Here is a 23,852-nt window from a genome sequence, read left to right on the forward strand (position 1 = left end):
TTTTGATATATGTCCAGCTGTAAAATCTCTGTATTATGGTGCAAAAAGAGTTGAAACTGTAATTTTCTGGTTCTAGTGATTATACCTGAACAAAATAGTTTATGGAACATATATGGATATGGAATCTGTATTATTAATTCTATGTGGTTTTCTTTCAACAGTGCTGCAATCAGCCAAAATAAGATGTTTCTGAGGATAAGGCATTCCCCCAGTTTCCATGTTCAGGGACTTCTTTTGCCAGTTACTCTTCTCCTGAGTGAATCCTAAGCAGGTGTCTTCACCATATTACTTGATGTCACCATAGCATCCCATCCTCACGCTTTTCTACCTGTTGTTAAGATGTACAAGGGACATGGCATAAACAATATTCTACCCTCAAGAAGAGAAAATGTAGGGTATGATATTTCAGCTACGCATACACTGTCTTGAATTAAGCACAGGTCAGACACAGCCTTATTTCCCTTTCCATACGATAGAGCATCAAACACATTCTTAACATTATTGTTCCTTACTTTATACTTCGAACTTCAATGCACACTTGTCTATGAACCCAGACCCTACAGCTATCCAAATGTTTTACCTCAAGGTACTTTACATGTCTCAGTATGTCCTTTTATATCCCTGACTACATATAAACTTAATTCATACCATATCCTAAAGCTCCCATGGGGAAAACAAAGAATACCTGTTTCACTTTTTACTGAATGTAAAACAGATCTGTAAAACTCTAACAAAACACTTTTAATGGTAATATCAAAAATAATGTTTGATTGCTTCACCTTGCCTCTATGTCAACATGCCTGCTGAAGATGGACCTCGCAAATAAGCAGAACGGAGAGGCTCAGATCAAATCCTTCAGTCCGACCCCTCAAGCATAATTTCTCAGCTGTCCTGATGCTACCCTGGGTATTTCTTTCAACAATTAAAAACAGTAGCAGTCTTATTACACTCTCAGCCCACATTGTTACCTACAGAGAAATAGCATCGTATCTGATAGGATTTTTGCTCTGAAATAATTAAAGCCACTTACTGTTACTTAAGGAAATCACCTGTATGGCTACAGCAGTAAGATGAACATTTGGTTCCACTTCTTCTAATAAAGCACTTTTTGTTTTCAGCCTTGAATCTAAATCCTCAGTCTACAGTACAATATTTTATATATCCATGCCTTCTGGGAAAAGGTTTTTAAACAGAGAAAATGTTCCTTGTTCCCTCTGCTCACAACACGGACAGGCCATCTTGCTTTACCCAGTCATCTAGTAACACTGCTTCAATAGACTGAAGTACTTTTCCACATGACAACGCTGCAATTTCTCCTCCCCTTTGAAATTAGTCACTAAATAACCTCCTTGGCACGTCACCCAGTCACAAACTGTGCAAGACGATGTGATTCAATCGCTCAACCATTTTTTTATGTGTGCCTATGAGATGTATAGGAGACTAACATTACCGAATGAAATACAAGAGAGACTCACAAAGGGGAAAACCATAAATAAAGCAGCGAGTCACCTCCAGTTAGGTAGGAGAGGGCATTTTAAAGGTAACAATATAAAACACACACATACTAATTCCCCAAAAGGAGAAGATCTCCAAAACGAGAAGATCTCCCATTACTTAGCAAAGCCAGCACAAGCAATTCTAGAAGAAAACCCAGCCATCATTGAGTTGGAAACTTAGTAGCAACAGCTGGCAGGAGAAAGCAAGAGCCCCTTATGCTGGGTGCAGCAGGCAGCCATGGGACCAGGCTGTCTACTCATTAACCAGGACCTGAGTTGCCTGGAGAACCTGAACTTTGGGGCCACCATAAATCAGTCTCAGAGATATCTACAGCACGCTACACTAGCCATTAGGATTACCTTTCTTTTTTTTGTTATAAAGACACACTAGAGAAGGCAACTGTCAAAAAACCCCAACAACTGAGAGCAGAAAGAGTGAATCTACCCCTTCTATCCCCTCACTCCAACAGACCAAATATTACATAAAATGTATTCTTACAAATGTAGTATTCACAGTATGAAAGAGGCGGGACTTAAACATCATAGGGCAGTCTCATGACATGAGCACTTCACAGCGCTGCACTGCAGTTTTCTCCTGTATTTTTGGGTATGCTTTCATGCAAGAAAAATAATGCTTTTATCATCATGACTGGCATTCAAAAGAATCAAACTATATTTTAAGCACATGACCATGAGCCAACATCAATGTAAAGAGCCATTTATAAGGAACCTCACTGGAGCAAGGCTTCTATTTCAGTGTACTCTCAGCTAGAGAGGGAGGCTTCACTCTTGTTACAACAGAGAGCATTTAAGTAACATGACAAAGATCAGAGCAGATCCCATAGACAAAACCAAAAAACCAGGTGTTCCACTCCCTGCTACACCCTCCCCAGCAGCAAGGAGTCCTCCAGACTTGCAGTCAAATGTGGTGTCTTCTGATTCCTACCATACACTGTAAAGTTGTACAACATTATTGGTCTAGCTATGTAGCATAATGGAAACAGACTTATCATGAATGTAAAAATATTCATTTTATCTTAAACTTATCATTTCCAGTTTCACTGTAAAAATATTCTGAGATATTCTTCATATTATATATTTGCACTAGAACTACAATAAAGTAATATTATGGCACAGAAACAATGTTAAACTTATTTATTTTTATTTCAAATTTAATCAGTCAAGGCTTGTTTCTTGCAGTATAGGAGTAAAGCAGTATTTACTGCTGAAGCATCTGGTTTATATTTGGCAGGGCTAACTAACCAGTCAAGCATTCCCTTTTAATGTATGGATGTATATACTTCACCTAGTTAAAAAGCTGCTTAGGTCTGCTGACCAACCAGACACAAAAACACCAGAAGTAAAAATAAAGGCAAATTATCCAAATATACTTTTATGTCACATGCTTTCCAACAAGTGCAGAGTATATTCTGCCATCCACATTCTTCCTTACAGGCGAATAAACCTGCAGTGAGAAATCACATTATTATGCTAATATGCAGGATGAAAAAGATCACTATATTTCACTGCAGTTTCTTTGTAATGAATTGCAAGCTGGTAGGATGCACATTTTCAGTAATTGGACTCTAGCATGATAAAGTATATCCCAGAACATCAGACATACTACAACTAGTTCTCCATACATCCGGCGCTATATGCAATAGTCTTTGAGTATGTCTGATGCATATGAAAAGTTTTCGTATGAGGAATTAATCTTCTTTTAATTTTAAAATACATTGGGCACAACATCATAAATAGTGCAAGGATATATCACTACCAAGGCTGTAATTTAATTCGTAGGTTCTAACAATGCATACAAACCATTCAAGCATTACTTTCCATTTCAATTACGTTATCAGAGCCCTCAAGCCTTGTCTAACTTGCCATGTATTATCCTGTGTTTAATTACTTGCCATCTATTCGCTTATAATGTACTGCACAGAACAAGACTTCCTTTCCAGTTTAACCCTCCATATAAGTAAAGGGCATGCCCCTGAGAAGCACAATACCCTACGCTTCACCAAGATCAGGTCTAAAAGTCTGGGCTAGCCTACTACTTCCAAATCTGTGTTTATGTCTATGCTAATGACAGTTACCACTGAATAAAATCTCCAGTCACCCTACTTTATTCTACATTATTTACAACATCAATCTGTTGGACCCTTGCATTAATTTGCCCATCACATTAATTTATCTTCTCTTTCTCCCCTCAAGTCTCAGTGGAAAAGTGTTAGAGACAGATCAATAAAATACATAATTATAAAGCCAGAGAAAATTCTGAAGGCTGCTATGGGGTATAAATACAAGGCATAGATGTAACTGACTTATTACTTGATTGCTGATCAAAGTTCTTTCCGCTCCTGATAACAGCTCTTTTGGTCCCCTAATAATACTTTCATGGATGGAAACAATTAAGCAGTTAATGCTGGTACTGCTGTAAACAACCATTTCTTTGACAGAAAACAGGGAAATACAAGCTTGATGGCTCACCATTAGCTCAACTTGGTTTTGCAGTCAGTATTCTGGAGCAAAGCTTGTGATGGAGTCAATGGGGTCTTTCTTAAAAGCAACAAGTTCATTCAGTCCAGCAGAATCCAAATGGAAAGACATTTTCCTGATGATGTTTTTCACAGCTGTTTTCTGAATGAACCTTTTTTTCCTGGCCTTTTTTTTGTTGTCAGTTTTTCAATGAAGATCTGTCTCACATGACTTCATCATTCCTATAGCCCTCTGTCAACAGCTTACGGGCTGGTTCGGCCCAGTTCCTTGACTAATGGGACGGGGGGACCCACGGACCCACGCCCCAGGAAAGGGAAAAAGGGGAGAAGGGGAAAAGGGTAGGGAGATGTAGTTCTTCTTCTCTTCTGGGATGTGTACCTGGATCTATGCATGATCCACGGAACTGGAGCATTAACTCTTTAACTCCCAGTGCACTACGTGATGTTATGATGTGGAATACCAGTAACCAAAAATCATAAAACCATGACACATGAGAACTACCACTAGCATCTTTCTCCCCTCTACTCAGACGAGCACCACAAGAGAAACCTCTCAGTGGGGTTATCCACTTTCTGCACTGAAAGACATCAACCCCTTGCTTTGCCTCCAAGTATTCAGCAGAGAAATAAAAAAGCGGTCACATCCAACCCTGACCTCAGCCTCAGCTGGTATGTTCCCCATCAACGGAAATGGGGGAGTAGATCACAGAGCCCCCAAGTTGCTGTCCATCATCAAGGGCACCAAGGTGTCCTGCCCACCTGGGCTGTGCTCTTGCCACCCTGCTCTCCATCACCCTCAATAATGCTCTCAGATAGGCCTCAGCATCTGCCCATATTCATACCTACAGGGATTTGTAACCCTACAGGAGCTCATCTTTGAATCTGAGAAGCCAACCTAAACAAACAGGGAGGGAACAGAAAAGTTCTGGCTGCCTGACACGTATTGGACTTGAGATTATGTGCAGATGACACTATCTTCCTCCAAACATCCATATTGTTTGTTATTCCCTCTGTTTACTGATTCCCAAGGCACTCAGTGAAACAGATATGCCTTGGGGTAGACAAAAGTACTATAATGTTCTCTCAAGCTTATTCCAAACCCCCTAGTTCTTAAAAACAAAAGCAAAGGACAAACAAACAATCAAACAAAAACCGCCAGACACCACACATTGCTACTAGCTAGAATGAACCACTGTAAAGGGGACTGTGCCTGCAGGGTGGAGCTACGCCTCACTGTAATGTGTATATAACATTAGGTATACAAACATGCCAGCCCATCTTTTGGTGATGGCAGGACAACATAATCAGGAATTTTAGATTTTTAGGGATTATAAAAAGGCAAATGAATACAAGCAAGCAAATCCTGGAGGTGCTGGAAACTCTATAAGCCTCTCAAACTTTAAGTATACTAGAGCAAACATAGCCAACTCTCACTGGAGTCGCATGAAGAAGGTTCTGCAAAACTGAGCTATTACGTCAGGTCTGCAGTCTGTCTCTCTGCCCTGTAATTCAAACCTCATGCTTCCCCCTCATTTCTGCACTGATTTAAACAAAGACATTTTCCTAGCCATAGGAAAGTATCACAGCATGTATCACAGACATGTACGCGCTAAGCACTTCTCAGAAGTAAAGCTGGCACCATTAGCTGCTCAATGCTGGGGATCTGTCTCACCTCACGTTACATTAAAGGGCAGCCGGGCACCCTCAGTCAGCTGCGTCCCTCTGTCTGGGGGGGACAAGCTGTTCCTTGGTGCTCCCTGCATCTCCCCACTGACGGCAATGGGAGGCAATTCCTACCCTAAATTTATAAAGAGCAGACTTTATCATGAGCCTGCCCATATGTCTTTTCATTTAGCTCAATCTCTGCTCTGTTTTTCAATCCATTTTTTTTCCTTTTTCTTTTTTTTTTCTTTATAAGTCAAGCAGAGATACTAAAGCTAGAAGGGAGAATGCTTCATTCCAAATGCTGCTTGCAAGTCCTCATGGTGGACTTTGCTGTTATCCACCTTGGTGGATCCAACTTGGCCTACAGTTCCTGCCTGACTGAGCAAAGAACTAAGTATCTCTAGCCTAAAGCTGGTAATAAGCATTATTTATTTATCCATAGACCAATATAGAAGCACCTCCATTTGTCATTCTTCTCTTCCACTGTCCTACTATTAGCACTGTCGCTAATGTCTGAACATTTTTAGCCTAAATGTAGAGTACTGAGTTCATAGCATGATTTTTTTTCCTGCTTAGTCCATACGGAATGCAGAAATATTAATAAAAAATAGCAATAATTAATCTGAAAACACTTAACATATAAAACAACACTGGGAAGACATACAGTAGGCAAAGAAAAAAATTATATGGAAAGATAATAGAGAATTCTGAGTATAAAATTATATAAGAAAAAAGGAAAAAGAAAAAGAAAAAAAGGAGAATGGGAAAGGCTGAAGGACAGTACTAAGAGTTCGTGAGAGAGGCCAGAGATGAAAGAGAGTAGTATTGGAGATGGACTGCTGTGAAAAAAAAAAGGATAATAAATATCAAAGAAGGAAAATCGGGAGAATTAAGCCAGAAACTGAGGAACTGATGAGAAAAAAAGTGGAGTTAAAGAGAATATAGTGTACGAATGGAAATTCAACACGCACACACACACAAAAAAAAGAAATGAAAGAATGAGGAAGCAGACTGAGAGTGGAAAACCATGAACTAATGTAAATTTTCTTCATGTCTAGATGATTTTGCATTAGTTCTTCTTATTACAGTGCTGTAGCCTAGCATAGCAGGCATGGGAGGGGGAGAGAGAGAGAGGAGAAGAAAGAAAGGAGAAGAGGGAAGAGAAAGAAGAAAATACATCCAACATAAACTTATTTGGTTTGGGCTGATACTCTGAGGTTTTGTGGTTTTTTGGAGGATTCAGAACATGAGGAAAGATTTTAGGAAAGATGTGAGAAGAGAGCTGCAGGTAAACACCAGCTGGAGTCACCCCATGAATGCATGAGGACAGGGGCAAAGCTGTGACCATCATCTGCCTTTGCAACCCATTCTCATATTCAAAGCAAAGAGGTTTGGGATGCACTTTAAAGCTGCAAATGGCTTTTGAAACCTAGAACTAAATTCAGCCATTCCCACCAAAGAAGTGGCTAAGATTCAAAACAGCTTTGTCTCCTTCAGGCATTACAGAGAACAGCTCTCTGCAAGTCAAGCCTTGGTGCAGCATCTCCAGTACTTGACATGCAGTGGGGCTGAGTGCTGAGATACAACGCAGAGGTGGTTGTTGCCTTTTGTCTTGTCACTAGTGGGGGACAGCAGAAATTTTAGTTGCATGCAATCACCACCAAGTTCTGACGAGTGACAAGACTTCTCTATATGTATGTACATGTAGCTGCGCATGCAGTCCTTCTTACAGAATTTTTCCCACATCAGTTCCATGCTATTATCAGCCCCTTGACCCCACATAGCTGTGACTGCTTCCCCAAGTACACCTGTGTCTCAGGTCTTCATAATGGCCAGTGATTCTTTCAATCCCTGAAGTAAGATCACTTCATTCAGGTGTAAAACAAGAACCCAACGTGAAGAAAAGGGGAAAGCAATATCAGACTGATCATCTTGCCATAAAAAAACGGAGCTCACAACATGCATCTGCTTAAAACTAGCTAAAGGAGCGGGCTGTACGTTTGGATTAGCCTGGTGACATCAGTAGTGAACCTGCCTGAACTCCCTACCAAACACTGTCACAGACTAGCTGTCAAAAGGACAACTTGGCTGCGTGCTGGGTGATCTCTGTTGGAGGGGAAGGGAGCACCAGGCCGCGCCTGACCCCAAGCAGTCCCATGAGGTATTCCCGTCTAGCCGTGCAATGAGGCCATCTGAACAAACAATGCAACACACACAGCAGCACATTTTGCATTGGCCAGACTGAAATTCTAGAGCTGCTGTGTGAGGGGTTATTCCCTCAGAAACATTTTGTTGTCTGAGCTATCTCCCTACCACCAGCCTGCATTATTTCACTCCTGATCAGGGCATCCAGATCAGTGAATCTAGCAGCACTCCTGTCTGCATTTCTATGAGAGTATTTAACTTCCAACAACTAATGGAATGTGAGAGTTAAAAAAAAAAAAAAAGCTAAATTATCCAATTAAGCAGAGAGGAGTTAATAAATCTCTCATGCTTGATTTTCCTATGCTTCCTTAGTGCTCTTTCCAGATGGAGTAGCATGGTGAGTACACTAAGAAACCTCTTAGCATTTCAGCCAAGATTTTTCAGGGTGTTATCACAAATGACAAAAATATAAACACACTGAAACATAACACATTTCAATCCTAAAAAGGTCGGATTTACATAATTACATCACTGGTTTGCCAATATCCACATTTATCTCATCAGTATAGCATGGCCCACCCAGCCCATAAGCTATTAGACTGTTTGGACTGAACATATAAAAGCTGTTACTGATTTTTTTTTAAGTTAACATTATGACACCCCTCATAACTAGCGTTGTGTTTTAACCAACTGTTTGTTTCTCTTTGCTTTTCCACAGCTGCTTTTTTAGGCAGGATTTTCTGAAAACAAACAGGAGTCATGTAATTCATGGAGATGTAGCAAGCATTTCCTCCCCCCACCCCGTTCCCCTTGAAGAGATCAAGCACATAACATAGAGGGCCACCACCAACGCAGGCAGCCAAACCCTTCAGACCAGCCTCAGTTTCAGCACTTCCTCAGGGCACTGCTGAACTGACGGGGTCATCTCTTTTTTTTTCCCAAAAAAGGAATAGTTTTAGACATGTACATTTCTAGTACAGATCAGCATTTTTATTTGGTTTAAATATGCTGTGTATCAAATTTCTTTTCTTTAAAAAAAGAAATACTGTTAGTAACTGAACTCATAAATCAAAATAAATGCAGGGCTTTCTGACTCGCTGTACTAACGATTCAGCTTTTATTTTTGTTTCATATTTGTATCTCTTCCCACTCTGCTGAAGCCAAATAAAACTGAACAAGCTGATATGGTTAAATGAACGTAAAGGAAAGCATCACCCTTGGTCTCAGCTGACATTACCAAACAACAGTCAAAACACGATTTCTATTACAGAATAGCTTAGGACATTAATAATATAAAAATGCTATAAATTAGAGCTGATAGTTAGAAGACCTTAGCAGCACATCTGCTACACCTGTAAACAGCCATTTGTCTCAAAGTAAGGACACAGCACATCAGAAGAAGTAACCTGTGGTGTTGAGTTTTGGCATCAACACCACCAGCAGGAGAAACGGTCATGGAAGCGGTACAACTGGATTTTGCAATGCATGTGTCCAAGTTCTTAGCTATATGGCCCAGCAATTATTTGCAGGAGTGAGTGTATCTTTGCAACATTAGAGGTGCAACTGCTGCAGTAATCAGTTGGAACCCTACATTTTCTTTTCATTTTACTTCCTTCTATCCAAAAAAGTATACAACCTGTCACGGTCAGCTTGACTGAAGTAAATAACTTTATTTTAAGGTGAAGCTATCTATAGTAAATATTAAGTGCCTAAGGGCCTAGCCCTTTACCCAACACACCCTGTCGGTCTTTTCACTCAGTCATACAAAGTGCTGATTTGCAACGATGTCAGAAAGACATACACTCATGCAAAAAAATATCTTCAGCATCACGTCATTTCTCATGGAGCCCTATTGCCTGCTGTTACTTGCAACTGTCTTGCTTTTGCCAGCTGAGGCTTTTTTTAACCCCAGATCTTACATGCATCCAAGAAAAGATATTTTTACTCCTCATATTTTCAGAAGTCTGATTAGTTTTCCAGAGCTCACATTAGAAAAAGTACAATCCAACATGGAGAAGAATCAAAGTCATCAAATATGTAGATGTGTTCTAGACACTAGGTACTGGTTTGCGCTTTTTCTGTGTCAAAAGATAGGGACAGAACGAACTCTTTTTAGTTTTAACTGCTAGGCAGGTAATTAAATAGCAGACTGAAATGAAGACTCAGTGGAAAGCAGAGGATTTGAGTCGTGATCATGAAGAGTCACATTCTGGACCTGTGAAAAACTTGGCAAATCTAAGATCCTGACTGATAAGCCAGCAGCAGTTTTGACGAGGAAAAAACATTCTTTCTAACTTCACATAGGTTCTAAGTATCATGGCACCAAAACAGCAACCTCCACAGAGTGATCTTACCTCTCTGTTCAAGTAAAAGCTCATTTGGAAAACTAACAGGAAATCATGAAGCTTGGTCAGACTTTGTTACTAGCCCCAGCAATGCAGATAAGCTACATGGTGTACAATGGACGTAAAAGAGGACCTCCCCTCCTAATAAGAGAGGCCATGGCCATGAGAAATTTTTATCATCTGTCAGTGTGTTTAGGGAGTTCTGCCAGCATCCGACCCCACCAGCTTCTGAGGAATTTCAAGTAAACAGCCAAATTAGTGCTAATTGTTCTGCTAAAAGAGAGGACAATGGAAAAAAAAATTAAAGAGTAAAACATCTAAAGAATTGGAACAAGGAAACATTATGTAAAAGAAGGTGGTGTAAGAACAAAACCAGAAACCAGTAGACAATAAAAATGGACTCAAATGAAATCCTTATGTTTTTGTTCAGGGCAAGTTCCCAGTGAAGACTCTGAAAGTTCTGCCTGAGAACCTTCCACTTATGTGAGAGATAAGGCTTCCAATTTTAATGAAGGGCCGAAGAGACCTTCACACAAGGGGGATCAGATGTTGTCATTAAGTAACTTCATCGTCTCAAGGGGAAGCTTTAAGCAAACCTCAACATGAAAGACAGGCTAGCTTGAATATGGGCCTGTTTGTGGGCAATAAATAACTTTACTGCTAAAAATGCTATTAAAACAACTGCATTGTGGTTGCAAGTTGTTCTGTTTCCACAGAAAAGGCTCTGTGGGAGTTTCCAGGTAACTAGTTTGTGATATCTACCATATGACACTCCTCTTAGGCTAACTGGAAGATTACAGCAAGGGTGCGGCAAGCTAATGTTCTCTGAACATTTTACTATCAAGAACATTATACTTTCTTTCAACAGCAAGCTTGCTGTAAACTTAAAACCCATCTGCATTATTTATTTTTTAAATGCATATCTTGAAGTGTTGGTATAGTAGCAGAATCAACAAGCTTATATTCTTTACACATAATACTTGGGGAAAAAAATATAATCCATCAAAGCACGGAGCCATCCTACTAAAAAATCCACAATGCAGCACACATCCCACTATAATGCAGGATCTATGTCTTTAAACAGATTGAATTTTTGCCAGAAAACATTTGAGATTTATGTGCTGGTTTACGCAAAGTTAAAAGTGGAAATTTTCCTTACAATTCTACCCGCTTTCCCACTAACTTAGGCTTTCTACAGCAGTAGGTATTGTATATCAAAGGACATATGAACGAAGGAGAGCAGGTACATTTACAGTCTTTCATCACCGTCTGATTTGATGCAGCTACTTCTCAGTGTCTGCTGCTCTGCTGTTGCATAAATAATTGGCGACTACTGACAAGCCATTCAAAGCAAAGGTAGTAAAACCATGACAGTAAAAAAATCAGAACATCAGAGACTTCTTTTATATATTTTGTTCAAATCTCAGCAAGATTTGTAATGGCAGGCTGAAAATAACTTTTTTTTATGTTTAATATGTAACTAGGCATAAAACCTGAGAGTAGACTTTTGTGATTTAGTAAGCAATTAAGCATTTATTTTTTTATACAGCTCAAGGAAGAAGAAACAGTTTTCTCAGTTTTGATTTAAATTCCCAGTTAATCTGAAAATATCTTTTAGTTTGAGAAAAAAAAAGAAGAAGAAGAAAAGGAATTAAGGAATTATATACCTTTCATTATTTATAAGCATCATCTTACCTTACATCTCTTGGTGAGTTCTCTTTCTAGACGACTTTGGCAGGTATTTTAATTCAGAATTAGTTTCAGCAATACATGCTATTACATCTTCTCTTTAAAACAAACCACTTTTCCTCTTTTCCTCAGACAAAGTATGTGGGCTAAAAGAGCTGCAGCGTCTCTGTTCAAGCGATTTCATGGACACTCAGAGGCTTTCTCTCTACTGTATGAAAGTTAAATCTGAGTGAGGAAGGCATTTTTCCTGTCCCGGAAATCAGTATAACCAAAACCAATGCTGAGCTAATGAGAAATGTTTCTTCCATGTGTTCTGTTTGGCAGACACTGCAAGTCATATCAAGGAAACACGTGATGTTTATAAATACAATATGGCTCATGTTGTCATAACCTCTCAATGACAAAAAGAGCATTAGAAAAAGCAGACAGCAAAACAGCAGGAAAGATGAGATTTGTATCATTTGGAAGCTCTCTATCAGATAATAGACACATTAGCATTTGCTTTTTCTTTTTTCTTTTTCTTCCCAAAAGAAAACAAAGTTATACAGTAATAGGATCAGTAAGGCACATGGCAACTTACACAAATGCTGTCCTATAGGCATTCTAGCACTTTCACTTGATTCGCTGCATGAATTCTTTTCCAATAAATACTTTTTTTCTAAATACCTCCATGTAGTTCAAGGAGTTACTTTTTTTTAGCCGTGGCGTGCAATGAATAAATGTAATTTTGGCAGCATTTGCAGTTTACGTTTCTGATGTTACCATTACAAATAATTCAATGAAAAAAAGCTAAACATCTGAAAGAAGCTGGATGTATATTTACAGGTATCTTAAGAACACAGAAGGATGACCCTGCTTTTATTATCTCTGTATCTTACCTGCAAACCAGCACTGAATTTCAGCCCCCTCACATGCCTCTTGGGGAGCTGTTTGAGGGCTTTTAGCGCTTGCAGGGCTTTTTAAGTTCACAAATTTCATCAAGGCATAGTGCAGAGGAGTGAAAGTGTTAGCCAGGCACTTTCAGGTGAAAAACAAAGTCACTGTTGCACAATTTCAGTAGCACAAGCTGTTCAACATAACTATTCACCCAACTTATCAAACACCTGCATCATTTTACAAAACAACACAGTTTAACTCATCCCCTCTTACCTTGGCAGCCCAATGCCCTGTTGCTGCCAGAAACACCATCACCTTTTAGCTGCTCAAACTCCCAGAGCAGCAGAGTTTCCACGTACCCCGCTCCCTGACTCTGACTGAACTTGCCCTAATTGCCTTTTCTCAGAGAAATGGTTTCTGAAAAGAAAAACCTCAAAGTGTACCTCAATACAACAGTCACAACAAGCATTCCTTGAATGTTCTGGCCTCACCCACTCAGCTGAGATCTGGGACAAAGCACTGACCTGGTAATGTCTCAGTCAAGCCGGGGAATTAAGAGAAAACCTGGTGGGTCTAGAACATTTTGAAACGAAGTGTAACCCACAGGCTTCTGGGCAGGTGGCTGGGAAGAGAAAGACTGCCAAGCAAAATAGCCACCGGTTTGTTATGAAATAAAAATTCCCTGATTCTCAAACTGGCAGATGAATGATGCTCAAAACAAACCACTGCATAAACCAACATTATTAGTATCCAGCTGTGCCACCAGAAAGGCAGACAAGTTACAGGGACAGAAGGGTGAGACTGTAATTTAGGATTCTTCCTATTTCAGACACTCCGTAAGACGAGGGTGTAGGCAATGAGGACAGAAAATACACTGTGCCCTTACAGTGGGGAAACCTTTCCATTTGGAGTTAGCAGTATGGCACCAGGAGGCCACAGCAACAACACAGGACAAAAGGAGTTCTTATACCTCCAAAACATTGAATTCATTCAGCAACACACAAAAATCTGCTGTCTGTTCTTTAGTGGCATCTATTGACGTTGTACCCATACACCATCCCTAAATGTGAGATGAGAGGCAAGCTGGACCCTACACATTGTAAGTCTGAGAAAGCCTTGTCCCCTTTGAATTTGCAAACCATTAATTCTAATGGCACAGACCAGCATGGTTGCATACATGCATTTGTACTGTAATTCATAACAATGTTGAAGAGAATAAAAAGATCATCTTAACTTCCACGTCTGGACACGGGACAGTATTTTGTCAAAGAAAATATCGTTGTGTAGAAACTTAGAAAGAGCTGATCAATGTTACATACTCAGAAAACAGAATAAAAGAAAGAATTGCAGCAACATGAAGAATCCAAAGAGAACAGCTGCTACAGATTTTCAGTGTACATGTTGGGGAAGGAATAACAAAATAAAAGAATAGTACAAACAAATTTTCAGTGAGACAGCACTATGTGGCTACCTCTTGCTTGAAACAACATTCAACATGGCAGACTTGTCAAACAAACCATTCTCTTCAATGGCCATGGCACAGTAACAGTAAGCAAATAAAGCACTCTGAAGGTTTTCAAGAGAAACTATTCTTTAGGATATGTTTACACCCCAAGCAAATCCCCTTTCTTCAACACAGTCCATTGAGAAAGATGCATGAAACAGAAAGAAGACTAGGAAAATTAGAGTTAAGGGATGAGAGAATTGAGTGGTTTAGCGGGACATCTGAATTTCACAGATCCCACATTTCTTTTGCTTCTCATCTGCCTGGGTAATACTTAATACTTCAAGTGTTACTGCCAATTCCTATACAGGTCTCACATCTGTTTGGTAGTTACAACAGGTGTCCAAGCTGGCAGCTAACATTACTTTCTGAGATTATTCTGGGTCTGTTACATGGAAATGATTATAAATCACATGAATAGAAGCCTGAACATCATCAAACCCAGGGTTAAATGTTCCAAAGGGACAACAAGGCATCCAGTAGAAAAATCTGTAAAGGCAATGTCTTCCCATACCTGAAAAAAAAAACCCCAACAACTTTAACTCGCATATGACAGGAGATACAACCAGATTCCCAGTATCACCACGCAAAAATGTACTTAGAACAGCCAGCTCTTGACATCCTAAATAATGTTCTTTCAGCTCACCTGACAGTCAGCTGCTTTTCTGTCGATTTTTTAAACACTGTGGTGCAAAGCTCAGTGGTTATCAGAGTTACTCCCTGCTTCCCACTGCAGGGAATTTAGTGCTTGCGGACCACGTGAAATTGAATTTACCCAGTGCAAAGATGCACAAACAGAAAAGAAGGGACAAGAAGCAACCTTTTTTCCACATTAATTTTGTTACCATAGTATTGCACATGCACTACCATGTGCATAAAATGTACACGTTTTGCACTTACTCCCTCCCCCACCCCAACTTTAATACCATTTGCTAAGGACAGACGCATAGATAATCAAACTGCCTGAGGGTGGTTCTCTCCCAGCCTAACAACTTGTGAATTTGAGGGCTAATCTCAAGCAGATTCAACTGAAAAAAAGGTAGAGATCAGTAATCTATTATGATCTTAGAAATTTTGCCAATTTAGACAATTGTGTGAAGATCCTACAGTACTTCTGCCGAGCTGAGGAGAAGCTGCCATGTGTGCTCCGGAGGAGAGAACACTATCAGAGCCCTCTAATTCAGGCAAAGCTTTGGCTAGGATCCGAGCAGTACTGCACAAGGAAGAACCCAGCCATAAGACACCGATCCTTAGACAAACAAATGTAATTATTTCCGACGCTCAAGAAATTGCTTGTTTCCATGCTTGTAACTTTGAAGTGCAGAAGTTTGCAGCGATCAAAGGGAAGGCTTTTGCATGTTTCTCTGCAGAGTCCCTATGAACACCCTGGCTTCGACTTCACCCCTCAACCAGAGAGTCAAGAAATTTGTGAACTGAGAAAAGAGCTGTTTTGTTGGATGCACAGAATTTCAAAACGGTATCTCTGTCATTTCAGAAGAGCAAAATTTAATATTCTACCATGAAAACAACACTTTTGCAGAAGGCTATCACTGTGTCGCCTTAATTTTTGAGTGATGGCCAAAGATAACTCAGTCATAATCAATAGGTGCTGAATGTACGTACCTGTTGTAAAACAGTATTTTACAATAAGCAATATGAATTAATACAGACACCGCTTTTGCACAGAAGCAACACCCGTGTTCAAAACAACTCTGTTAGGCACTAAATAGGTGGAAGAAGGCCAAATAATCAGTCTTTACATTTGAATTTACATAGCTAACACAGTAGTTAACCGTATCTGAAAACGCATCTAGAGAGCACAAATAGAGCCATGGTAGATACATTCAACATTCACTGCACATGCAACAACAATAATATCAGTCAAACTTTATAAAGTCACAGTAACATTGCTATTGGAGTTAATGTCATAATGCACAGTGATGGTATGTCATGCTTTTGAATATGAATGAGATGTATCAGATATATCCAGTAACTGCTACAGGAATATAATCAGAATTGCAGACTTTCAGGACCTTAAGGAAGACACTAAAAGCTATCACTTTAGCCCTCTGAAGCACATCTATTTGATCTCTCACGTTGTGCGCGCAACAGTGTGAATAATCAAGTAATTAGATTTCTGACCTATCAAAAGGACCATTTTATAGGTGAAGTATATAAATGAGAAGTGGTTGAGAATAGTGCCTGTAAATAAACTATTGCAATCTTTCTAAAATAATGAGGCCCTAAACTGTTGAAACAGCAGAAGTACTTCCATGAAATATTAATAATAAAGCACTGTGACATGCTTAGAATTGATAATGAAACCAAGAAGCAAATGCACAATTAAGCAAATCACTTCGCAGGAAATTTTCAGCGCATTTGAATCAGCTTTGGAGCACACATAAAAGTCACAGTGCAGCTGGGACAGCAGAGGCATTTCCTTCTGGACCCACCGAGCTCACTTGGTTGTGCTGTTTCCTGGGAACAGACCCCGTGGGTGGGCAGGAGATGAAGCTGTGTAACCTCACCACTGCTAGCCCCATCTGTGACACTGGGTGTGGAAATGTGGTGGAAAAGGTGCTCATGCACAGCCTCATCTCCTGTCCTCTGAGCATCAAAGGGGAAAACACAGTCCAGTAAAAGATAGAGACAGAGACAGTGAGGAAGAGAACATGTTTCAAATGCTTTCTCTGTATTTCCCAGTACAGAATGTTGATATGAAAATACAAATATGCCAGACCTTGTTCAATACACACAGAAATTTCTAGAAAAAAAAAAAAACAAAACCATTTACGCTACAACAAATGGTCATTTACAAAGTGTTTCAGTAGACTTCAAGGTAGGTATATGTGCTTGGCCACTCTAAACCAGTCCATGCTGAAGCCTTGCAGGAGTGAAGTAACACTCTGCTCTACTTCATTGTAAAGGTTTGGAAACATGAAGAAAGAAGCTTTATAAACTCTGAGCATTGCTCATGTCCCAAGATAAGTAATTAAAGGCATTATTTTGATTCACATGCTTTAATGCTAGTAAACAAGAACAAATAAACAGCTAATGCTCAGGGCAAATAATTGGAAAACAGAAAGTAGTTAAGGTTTCTTAACTATGGAAAGCGTTATCACTTTCCTCTTCTGTATTTGGTGTACATATATCCTACATTTTATAAATTGTTGTGTATATATTACAATTATTAAACAATTAACATAAAAACTGGAAGAAAGAAGAGTATAAATGCAATGCTAGTACTTACCCTTATGTCTCCATTTACAGCTCTGGAAGTGTGATTAAACGCATGTGCGGGATCTTTGTTGTAAACTTTAAGGAAAGACCGGTCTTGAATATTCCTGGAATCAAAAGAATCAGCAATGATAACAGATGAAAGTACTTTTATTTGTTGCCTGAAAGTTTCAGGTAACAGACAAACATAGTAGGTCTGCAGCCGACCTTTAAGAAAAACTCAAATGCCATAGCTTAGACACACACAAACAAAAGTCTACTTTGATTCTCTTTCCCATGGGAAGTATCATTCTTTCACTACAAATCCACACCCATAAAAATTAGATAGTGCTAAGTTTCTTTCAAGGTCCTGCCACAGAGTAAAAGCACTTTGAAGACAATAGAGCTTCAACATTTACTCAATGTTCAGAGGATTTAGTTAATATTTACATGTTTTACTGCGTATGCAACCCACACGAATTTGTGCTATTCTAGGAAGAGCAAATATAAAAGAAAATAGTCTTTCTAATTGCAATTATTCTTGAAGCAATTCCAATTAACAACTTGTTCACAAATCTGAAAAAAATAAGTTTTAAAAATTCAACAGCAGGTAAATTATTCCTCAAAACTTTATCTATGGGGTTTTAAGGGAAACAAAAAAGGAGTTACGAAAGCCAAATAAACAAGTTTTGATGAGATCTCCCACAGAGATGGTTTAGACAGAAAGCCCTGAGAGTTCGTTTTGTTTAATCAAACACTTTGTCATTCGTAAATCCATTTTTAAACTATTACATTTAGGAAAGAGTTAGATGACAGAAGTGTTCTATTTTTTTTCAAAACCTACCTTCTGTTAATTTTATGGCTTAGAAATTCGCTCTCAATTCTGCTGATTTCTTGTTCACATTTCATCAGTAGCAGTCTCCAATCTACACTCACTTACATCCTTTCAAAACTGTGATTCTTTTCACTTCCCAGTAGTGATCTCCAGAGGATTTACTCACACATGTGACTGAATTCCTTTCCTCCAGGTGCAGCTACAAGTCTACTGAACTGATCTTAATCACAGGGATTATCATTTGAAAATGAAGGAAAGGATGCTTGGGCAGGTCCAATTTCTTTCTTCCAATGTCATATTACAATCAGTGATTGCTTTGAAAGGGTAGCTAGTCAGAACTTGTGCTGCTGTTGTAGATGTCAAGGAGTTATTAAAGAAACTCCACAGCTCAGGAGACAGATCAGTGCGTTCTGTTTAAGAACTGCAGGGCTGATGAGAAAGTTAGTATTTATGAGTGTTTACTTGTAGGCTGCATAGGAAAATAGCTACCTTGCGGCAAGTGCAAGTTCTTCAATTATTTATGGTAATATAAACTGTTTTCCATCTTACAAATGTGATCCTTCTGCACTGAGGCTTGCACTGGTAGTCTCAGTTATCATTTTCTGCATCAGACTTAGAAATATGTTCTTTTTGATACAAAGCTAACCCCTTCATTCTCAATTCAAGAAATGCAGTATTTTTCATTTAAATGAATTTTATCTGCTCTTTTTTTTAACTCTGATGGCTATGAGATGGTACCTCAACTAACTGGAGTTTTTTTAAAAACATTCTCCATAAATACTTCTTGTAGGAACATGACATTTTGAAGTAAAACATTGCTGTAAGGCAAATCACCAAAATACTAGGCATTTGATCTCTGAAGTGAATTCTGTTTCACCTCATGTTGCTATTCTAAGATAAACACCACTGATAGCAGGTATATATTACTGTATATTCATTATTACTACTATTTGCATTACTGTAGCTCCCAGATGCCCATGGCATGTTCAAAGGCCTCATTGATATGTGTGTGCTGTATCAACACCCTAGGAAAACAACCTCTTTACCAGCTTACAAGATGAGTATAAGACACAAAAGACAACAAGATAGCTGCAGAAAGATAAGGGAACAAAAAGACATGAGGAGAGCATAGCCTCTCCAGGCTAAAGAGCAATAAATAGATGCTGGCACCATGGTCATGCCCTGAATAGGGAATGCAAGAGAAAAGGCAAAGGTGGGACTGGAAGAAGAGCAATACAGTGGCTTTGCAGATGTTTGTGGAGCAAGGAGCTTGGAGCTCCTTCCAAGCATGATAGAGGGCTGCCTAAGAGGGAGCGTGAAGGCACTTGCTGGAAAATTAAAGACATGTACAGTGCAAGTTGGCATTATTTGCCAAGTGGAAGCAGATGGCACTTGGTGCTAAACAAGAAATGAAAAGTAGCATTGAAGTGGGCTTGGAGTGGCCCTCATAATGAAGACAAGTAGTTTTTATTTAATTAGATGGAGAAGATACAGTCAGAGGACAAGTGAAAAAATACATGTGAAACAGTCTTCCTGATGAGCTAGAATAGCCTTTGTTGCCTCCTTTGAATGAGTAAGAGTGAACAAGATTACCTGGATCGAATGTCAGGAAAAGAACATTACAGCAGTCAATGTGAAAAAAGCTACATGTTTAAAGCTGGTGTCAAAAAATGCTAAAAAGTTGATGATTTAGCCAAGTGTTTTATCACTACATGGCGTGAAATGAAAGGCTGCATGAGAGGGATGTTCTGCAGAAAAAAAATCTGAAAAAGTCAACAGTGAATGCAGAACCATGAATGGGATTAAGAAAAGGACTGGTTTGGGGGCATAAGTAGCAGTCAGTGCTTTATCCCCAGTGATTAAATAAGAAAAATAGTAATAATAAAGAAAAAAAAGTAGAGGGACTGGGATGGTCTAATGAAGAACATAATTTGCATTGAAACTAATAGTCCTTGAGACCATGTTAAAAGAGAAGATCATTTTCATTGGGGAAAAGAGGTAGGTTTCATGTCATCCAGTTGCAGATGCTCACACGGAAGATATCGACAGTTGAGCTAATTCCACTGGCATGTATAATTTTTCATACAAAAAAAAAAAAACCCACAACAGAAAATCAGTGCTTGAGAATACAACCCCTCAAGTGAAAACAGAAAGAAAAGAGAAGAGAAAGAGGAAGAAATTGGGAAAGAAAACTCCTTGAAACAAAGGGAGATCAAGGTTCCAAGAAGAAAACATTGAAAGTATACATCAAATATCTGAGAGAATAAGGGTGAACACTGGTGACTTGGACAATTGTAATGGAAAAGTTGGGAAAAAAGAAAGGTTGGAATTAGAAGACTAAAAGTGCAGGGAGGGTGGAAATGGGTCTAGGATTGACTGAACTGGAACAAGTAAAACTCCAGCCAGCAGTTATAGTGATTACTTACTGCAGGAAAGATAGGTGATGGGGTGGACAGTGGGAATTCACTTTGTGTGCAGAGAGAGTTTTGTTGGGAGGCACAGAAACATGCTTGCAATGTTAAGAGTAGGAACTATAATACAGCAATATGTTAATAAGAAGACAAGGCAAAAGATGTGAGGCACAGAGGAAGATGAGTCAAGTGGAGAGCTTACAGTCAACTGAAACACTTGTGTTTAAGACAAGGAAGATAACTGAAAGAAGAGATGGTAAGCAAAGAGAAAAATGACCCTTTTTATCTGTTCTCTGAGGGGAGACACTGTATGAAGATCATGTGATAGAGTAAGGAATAGAAATGGAGAAAATGTGGAAATTATTAAAAGGTGTTAAAAATGCTAGTGGTACTGCATGGTTTGGACTCCAGTAAGCTGGAATTGCTGAGGTTTCCTTACTGAGGAGGGTGGCAACGGAAGGAGGGAGTCTGGCTATGGAGGAGGTCAGCTAGGTCATGGCATTTCCTCTAGAAATACTCTACAATACAGGCATAGGAACAGAGGAAGCAGAGAGTGGGAGTGAGCCACGCTTGAATCTGGCACAGCAACGCCTGCAATGGGAAGAAAGGTGGAGTGGAGCGGTATTAAGATAATGAACAATGGCAGTACTGGCGCAGGGAGGGGATGAAGTCATAAACTCTTAGTCTGAGACTCAAGGGAAGATGGAGGGATAAAGTGAAAGAGCTGATGGGCCAGACCACAGTTGGCAGTAAGATGCTCAGCAACAGAAACATTGTAACACCTATCTTGATTTAATCACTTGATCTGATATAGTGAATAGACTACTTGAAGTATAAGAAATTTGAGAACATGATGAATGAGGATGCAAAAATCAGATAGGGCTTAACACTGGAGTAACAGTGGCCAAACTAGGGTGCGAAAGACTGCTAAGCAAGAAAGATTAAAAAAACCCAGAAACTGAAATCCAAGAGGCTGGTTGATTACAACACTGGATAGACAGTCTGAGGAAAGCAACACAGAGGAGAAAAAGTGGGGTGCAGTGCTGTTCAGAGACTAGAAAGAAGAGTAATGGGGGAATTTGAAGTCGCAATGCTAGAAAAACCCCAACTTGTACCCAAGTCAAGTAATCTCCAGAAGAAACAAGGCACTAGTGGGCAATGTACTTCCCTTCCTTTCACATCATTTTCTTGTGCTAGAGGTTGACTGGCAGAAAGGAAATGTCTTTTCTACTTTCTTCTTCATCCCTTTAGGGTATTCCATCCATTCCTTTTACCTTGTAACTTCTAGCGAGAAGGACAGCACAAAGGCCCACCTTATCTCCCTGAACAGTTCTATAGTGTGACGTGCCTATAGTATGTCTTAGAGTTTTGTTGTGGCATCATTTGGGACTTTCTACGTCCCCAAAGAATGAGATCCTTTAGCTTAAAGAACACAGACATCAGGACTAACAGACGAGAGCAAGAACCATCCAGACGTTAGCCAGAGACTGAACTCTGAAGTAGTAAAGTAGACTGTATCAGTTGCGGCACCCTGACATAAAAAAGGAAGGCGGTGAGGCTGCTGCAGCAGTGGTCACCAATGCTACATGTCTTAGGCAGTGTTAGAGAACAGATAATTGAAATTGTTGTGAGGACACTGGCAACATTTGTTTTTGTAACTTCAAGCTCACCTGGAGGTTTTGCTCTGCTAGAAAAAAAACTGTATTTTCCATAAGTTTTTGTGTTCAGTATGTTAAATATTTATGCCTCAGATAAAATGCAATAAAATATTAAATATGTGAACCTGCATGAATTGTATGTATATTTGAACAAGATATACCATTCATCAATGGCTTTTGCAACAGATGTTGCACCTACAGCTCAAGGCAGTGCCAGATCAAGCCTCCCATACTACTCAGATACCACTGAACAGGCTTTTAAGTGTCAGGCTTCTATCTGTTAGATACTTATCAGCTCCACTCCTTGTTAATCTTTAAGTGCACTGCATAAAACAAAACAAAACAAAGCATCAACAGCAACAAAAGAAATCCAAAACCCAACGGCTGTAATTCCTTCTATACTTACCTCACATCACACAATTCATAGTATATGTTTCTGCTCTCATCCTTGATGTAAATGGCCACACTGGGCGATTCTAGCATTTTCATTGTCAGCTGCTGGGGGAAGGCACTTACAAAAAGGGCACGAATTGTGTCTGTGCTTGTGATTTCATTCGGCATCCTCAGCTGCTTTGTTTCATCTCCATACTGAAGATACAAAACACCTACAAGCAAAATATAATAGGAAATTTAATATTCTTAAGTGCACATAAATGATCTGGTCTTCTAAGTCAATGTGGAACACAGGTCAAGCCCAAACAAAGGAGGACTCTCTTGCACGTAAAGCAAATAAGTTTTTCAACACAGGATTGGAGTAGAGTACCACACTTTGCTGAGAAGCCTATTTTTACTGTTCTTCAGTTAGATAAATCAGAAGTTTACTTCAAGAAGGCTAATGGAAAATCCCAAATACACTGTGTCTGCTCTACAGTGGAAAGTATTGGTAAATCACAAGGTACTTTTAGTTTTAAAGCAGTTGAGGAAGACCTTCACCATTTTATACCACCCAGTTTCCCTCAAACATAAGTTTTGCATCTTAGCCTTATGCTTACCCAGCAAATCCCCCCCCAGAAAACAGACTTCCATTTTAGCACTAGTAATTTCATATTCATAACTCAATTTGCTGGCATTATATAGTATAAAGTCCTACGTGAAACTCCCAGCAGGAGTAAAACCAAGGTCACACACAAACAATTTCAGATTCTTTCAGTTCTGTAGCTATGTTAATAGGCATCCTTAGCACTCAGGGAGAAACAAGAGTGATCTTAGATGCTGAACTGCAAAATGTGGACATTCTTAATCAATAAAGACAAAAAGTATGTAGCTACAAGGGCTGCTCCAAAAGTAATGCCTCATATTTTATTATGTTGGTCCATGATAGAAGAGGTAGATGTTGGTGGTACAGCAGTAGAAGTGGAACCTTCCCACCAATATCCCATTACATGTTGTTGCTGTGTGACAGATGGCAGCAGAGGGGCAGTTTGACAGAATGGCATCTGACATGAAAGTGCATATGAAGCAAAGGCATAGAATTGAATTCCTCTATGTGGAAAAAATTGCACCCACTGGCATTC

At 39.4% G+C, this 23,852-nt stretch overlaps 1 protein-coding gene across 25 annotated transcripts in view; it reads right to left on the reverse strand.

Annotated features, from left to right (window-relative positions):
* The window catches only part of KIAA1217 (KIAA1217 ortholog), a 354,365-nt gene that overhangs the window by 55,931 nt on the left and 274,582 nt on the right, over positions 1 to 23,852 (reverse strand). For 22 of the 25 annotated variants that reach the window (XR_002436144.1, XM_021389175.1, XM_021389180.1 and 19 more), the window contains 2 exons: positions 22,745 to 22,943; positions 17,469 to 17,562 (listed from right to left, as the gene is read on the reverse strand). Coding sequence is in view for 21 of the 25 variants with exons in the window: in XM_021389175.1 (XP_021244850.1) it covers positions 17,469 to 17,562; positions 22,745 to 22,943 (293 nt within the window). In the remaining 4 variants the exon portion in view is untranslated. Of the gene's footprint in view, positions 1 to 1,030; positions 1,274 to 11,844; positions 12,096 to 17,468; positions 17,563 to 22,744; positions 22,944 to 23,852 lie in introns of those variants that run through there. The other 3 variants (XM_021389194.1, XM_021389195.1, XM_021389192.1) reach the window with 3 other exon arrangements.

This window comes from Numida meleagris, chromosome 2 (genome assembly GCF_002078875.1).
Source record: "Numida meleagris isolate 19003 breed g44 Domestic line chromosome 2, NumMel1.0, whole genome shotgun sequence".
Classification (NCBI taxonomy): domain Eukaryota; kingdom Metazoa; phylum Chordata; class Aves; order Galliformes; family Numididae; genus Numida; species Numida meleagris.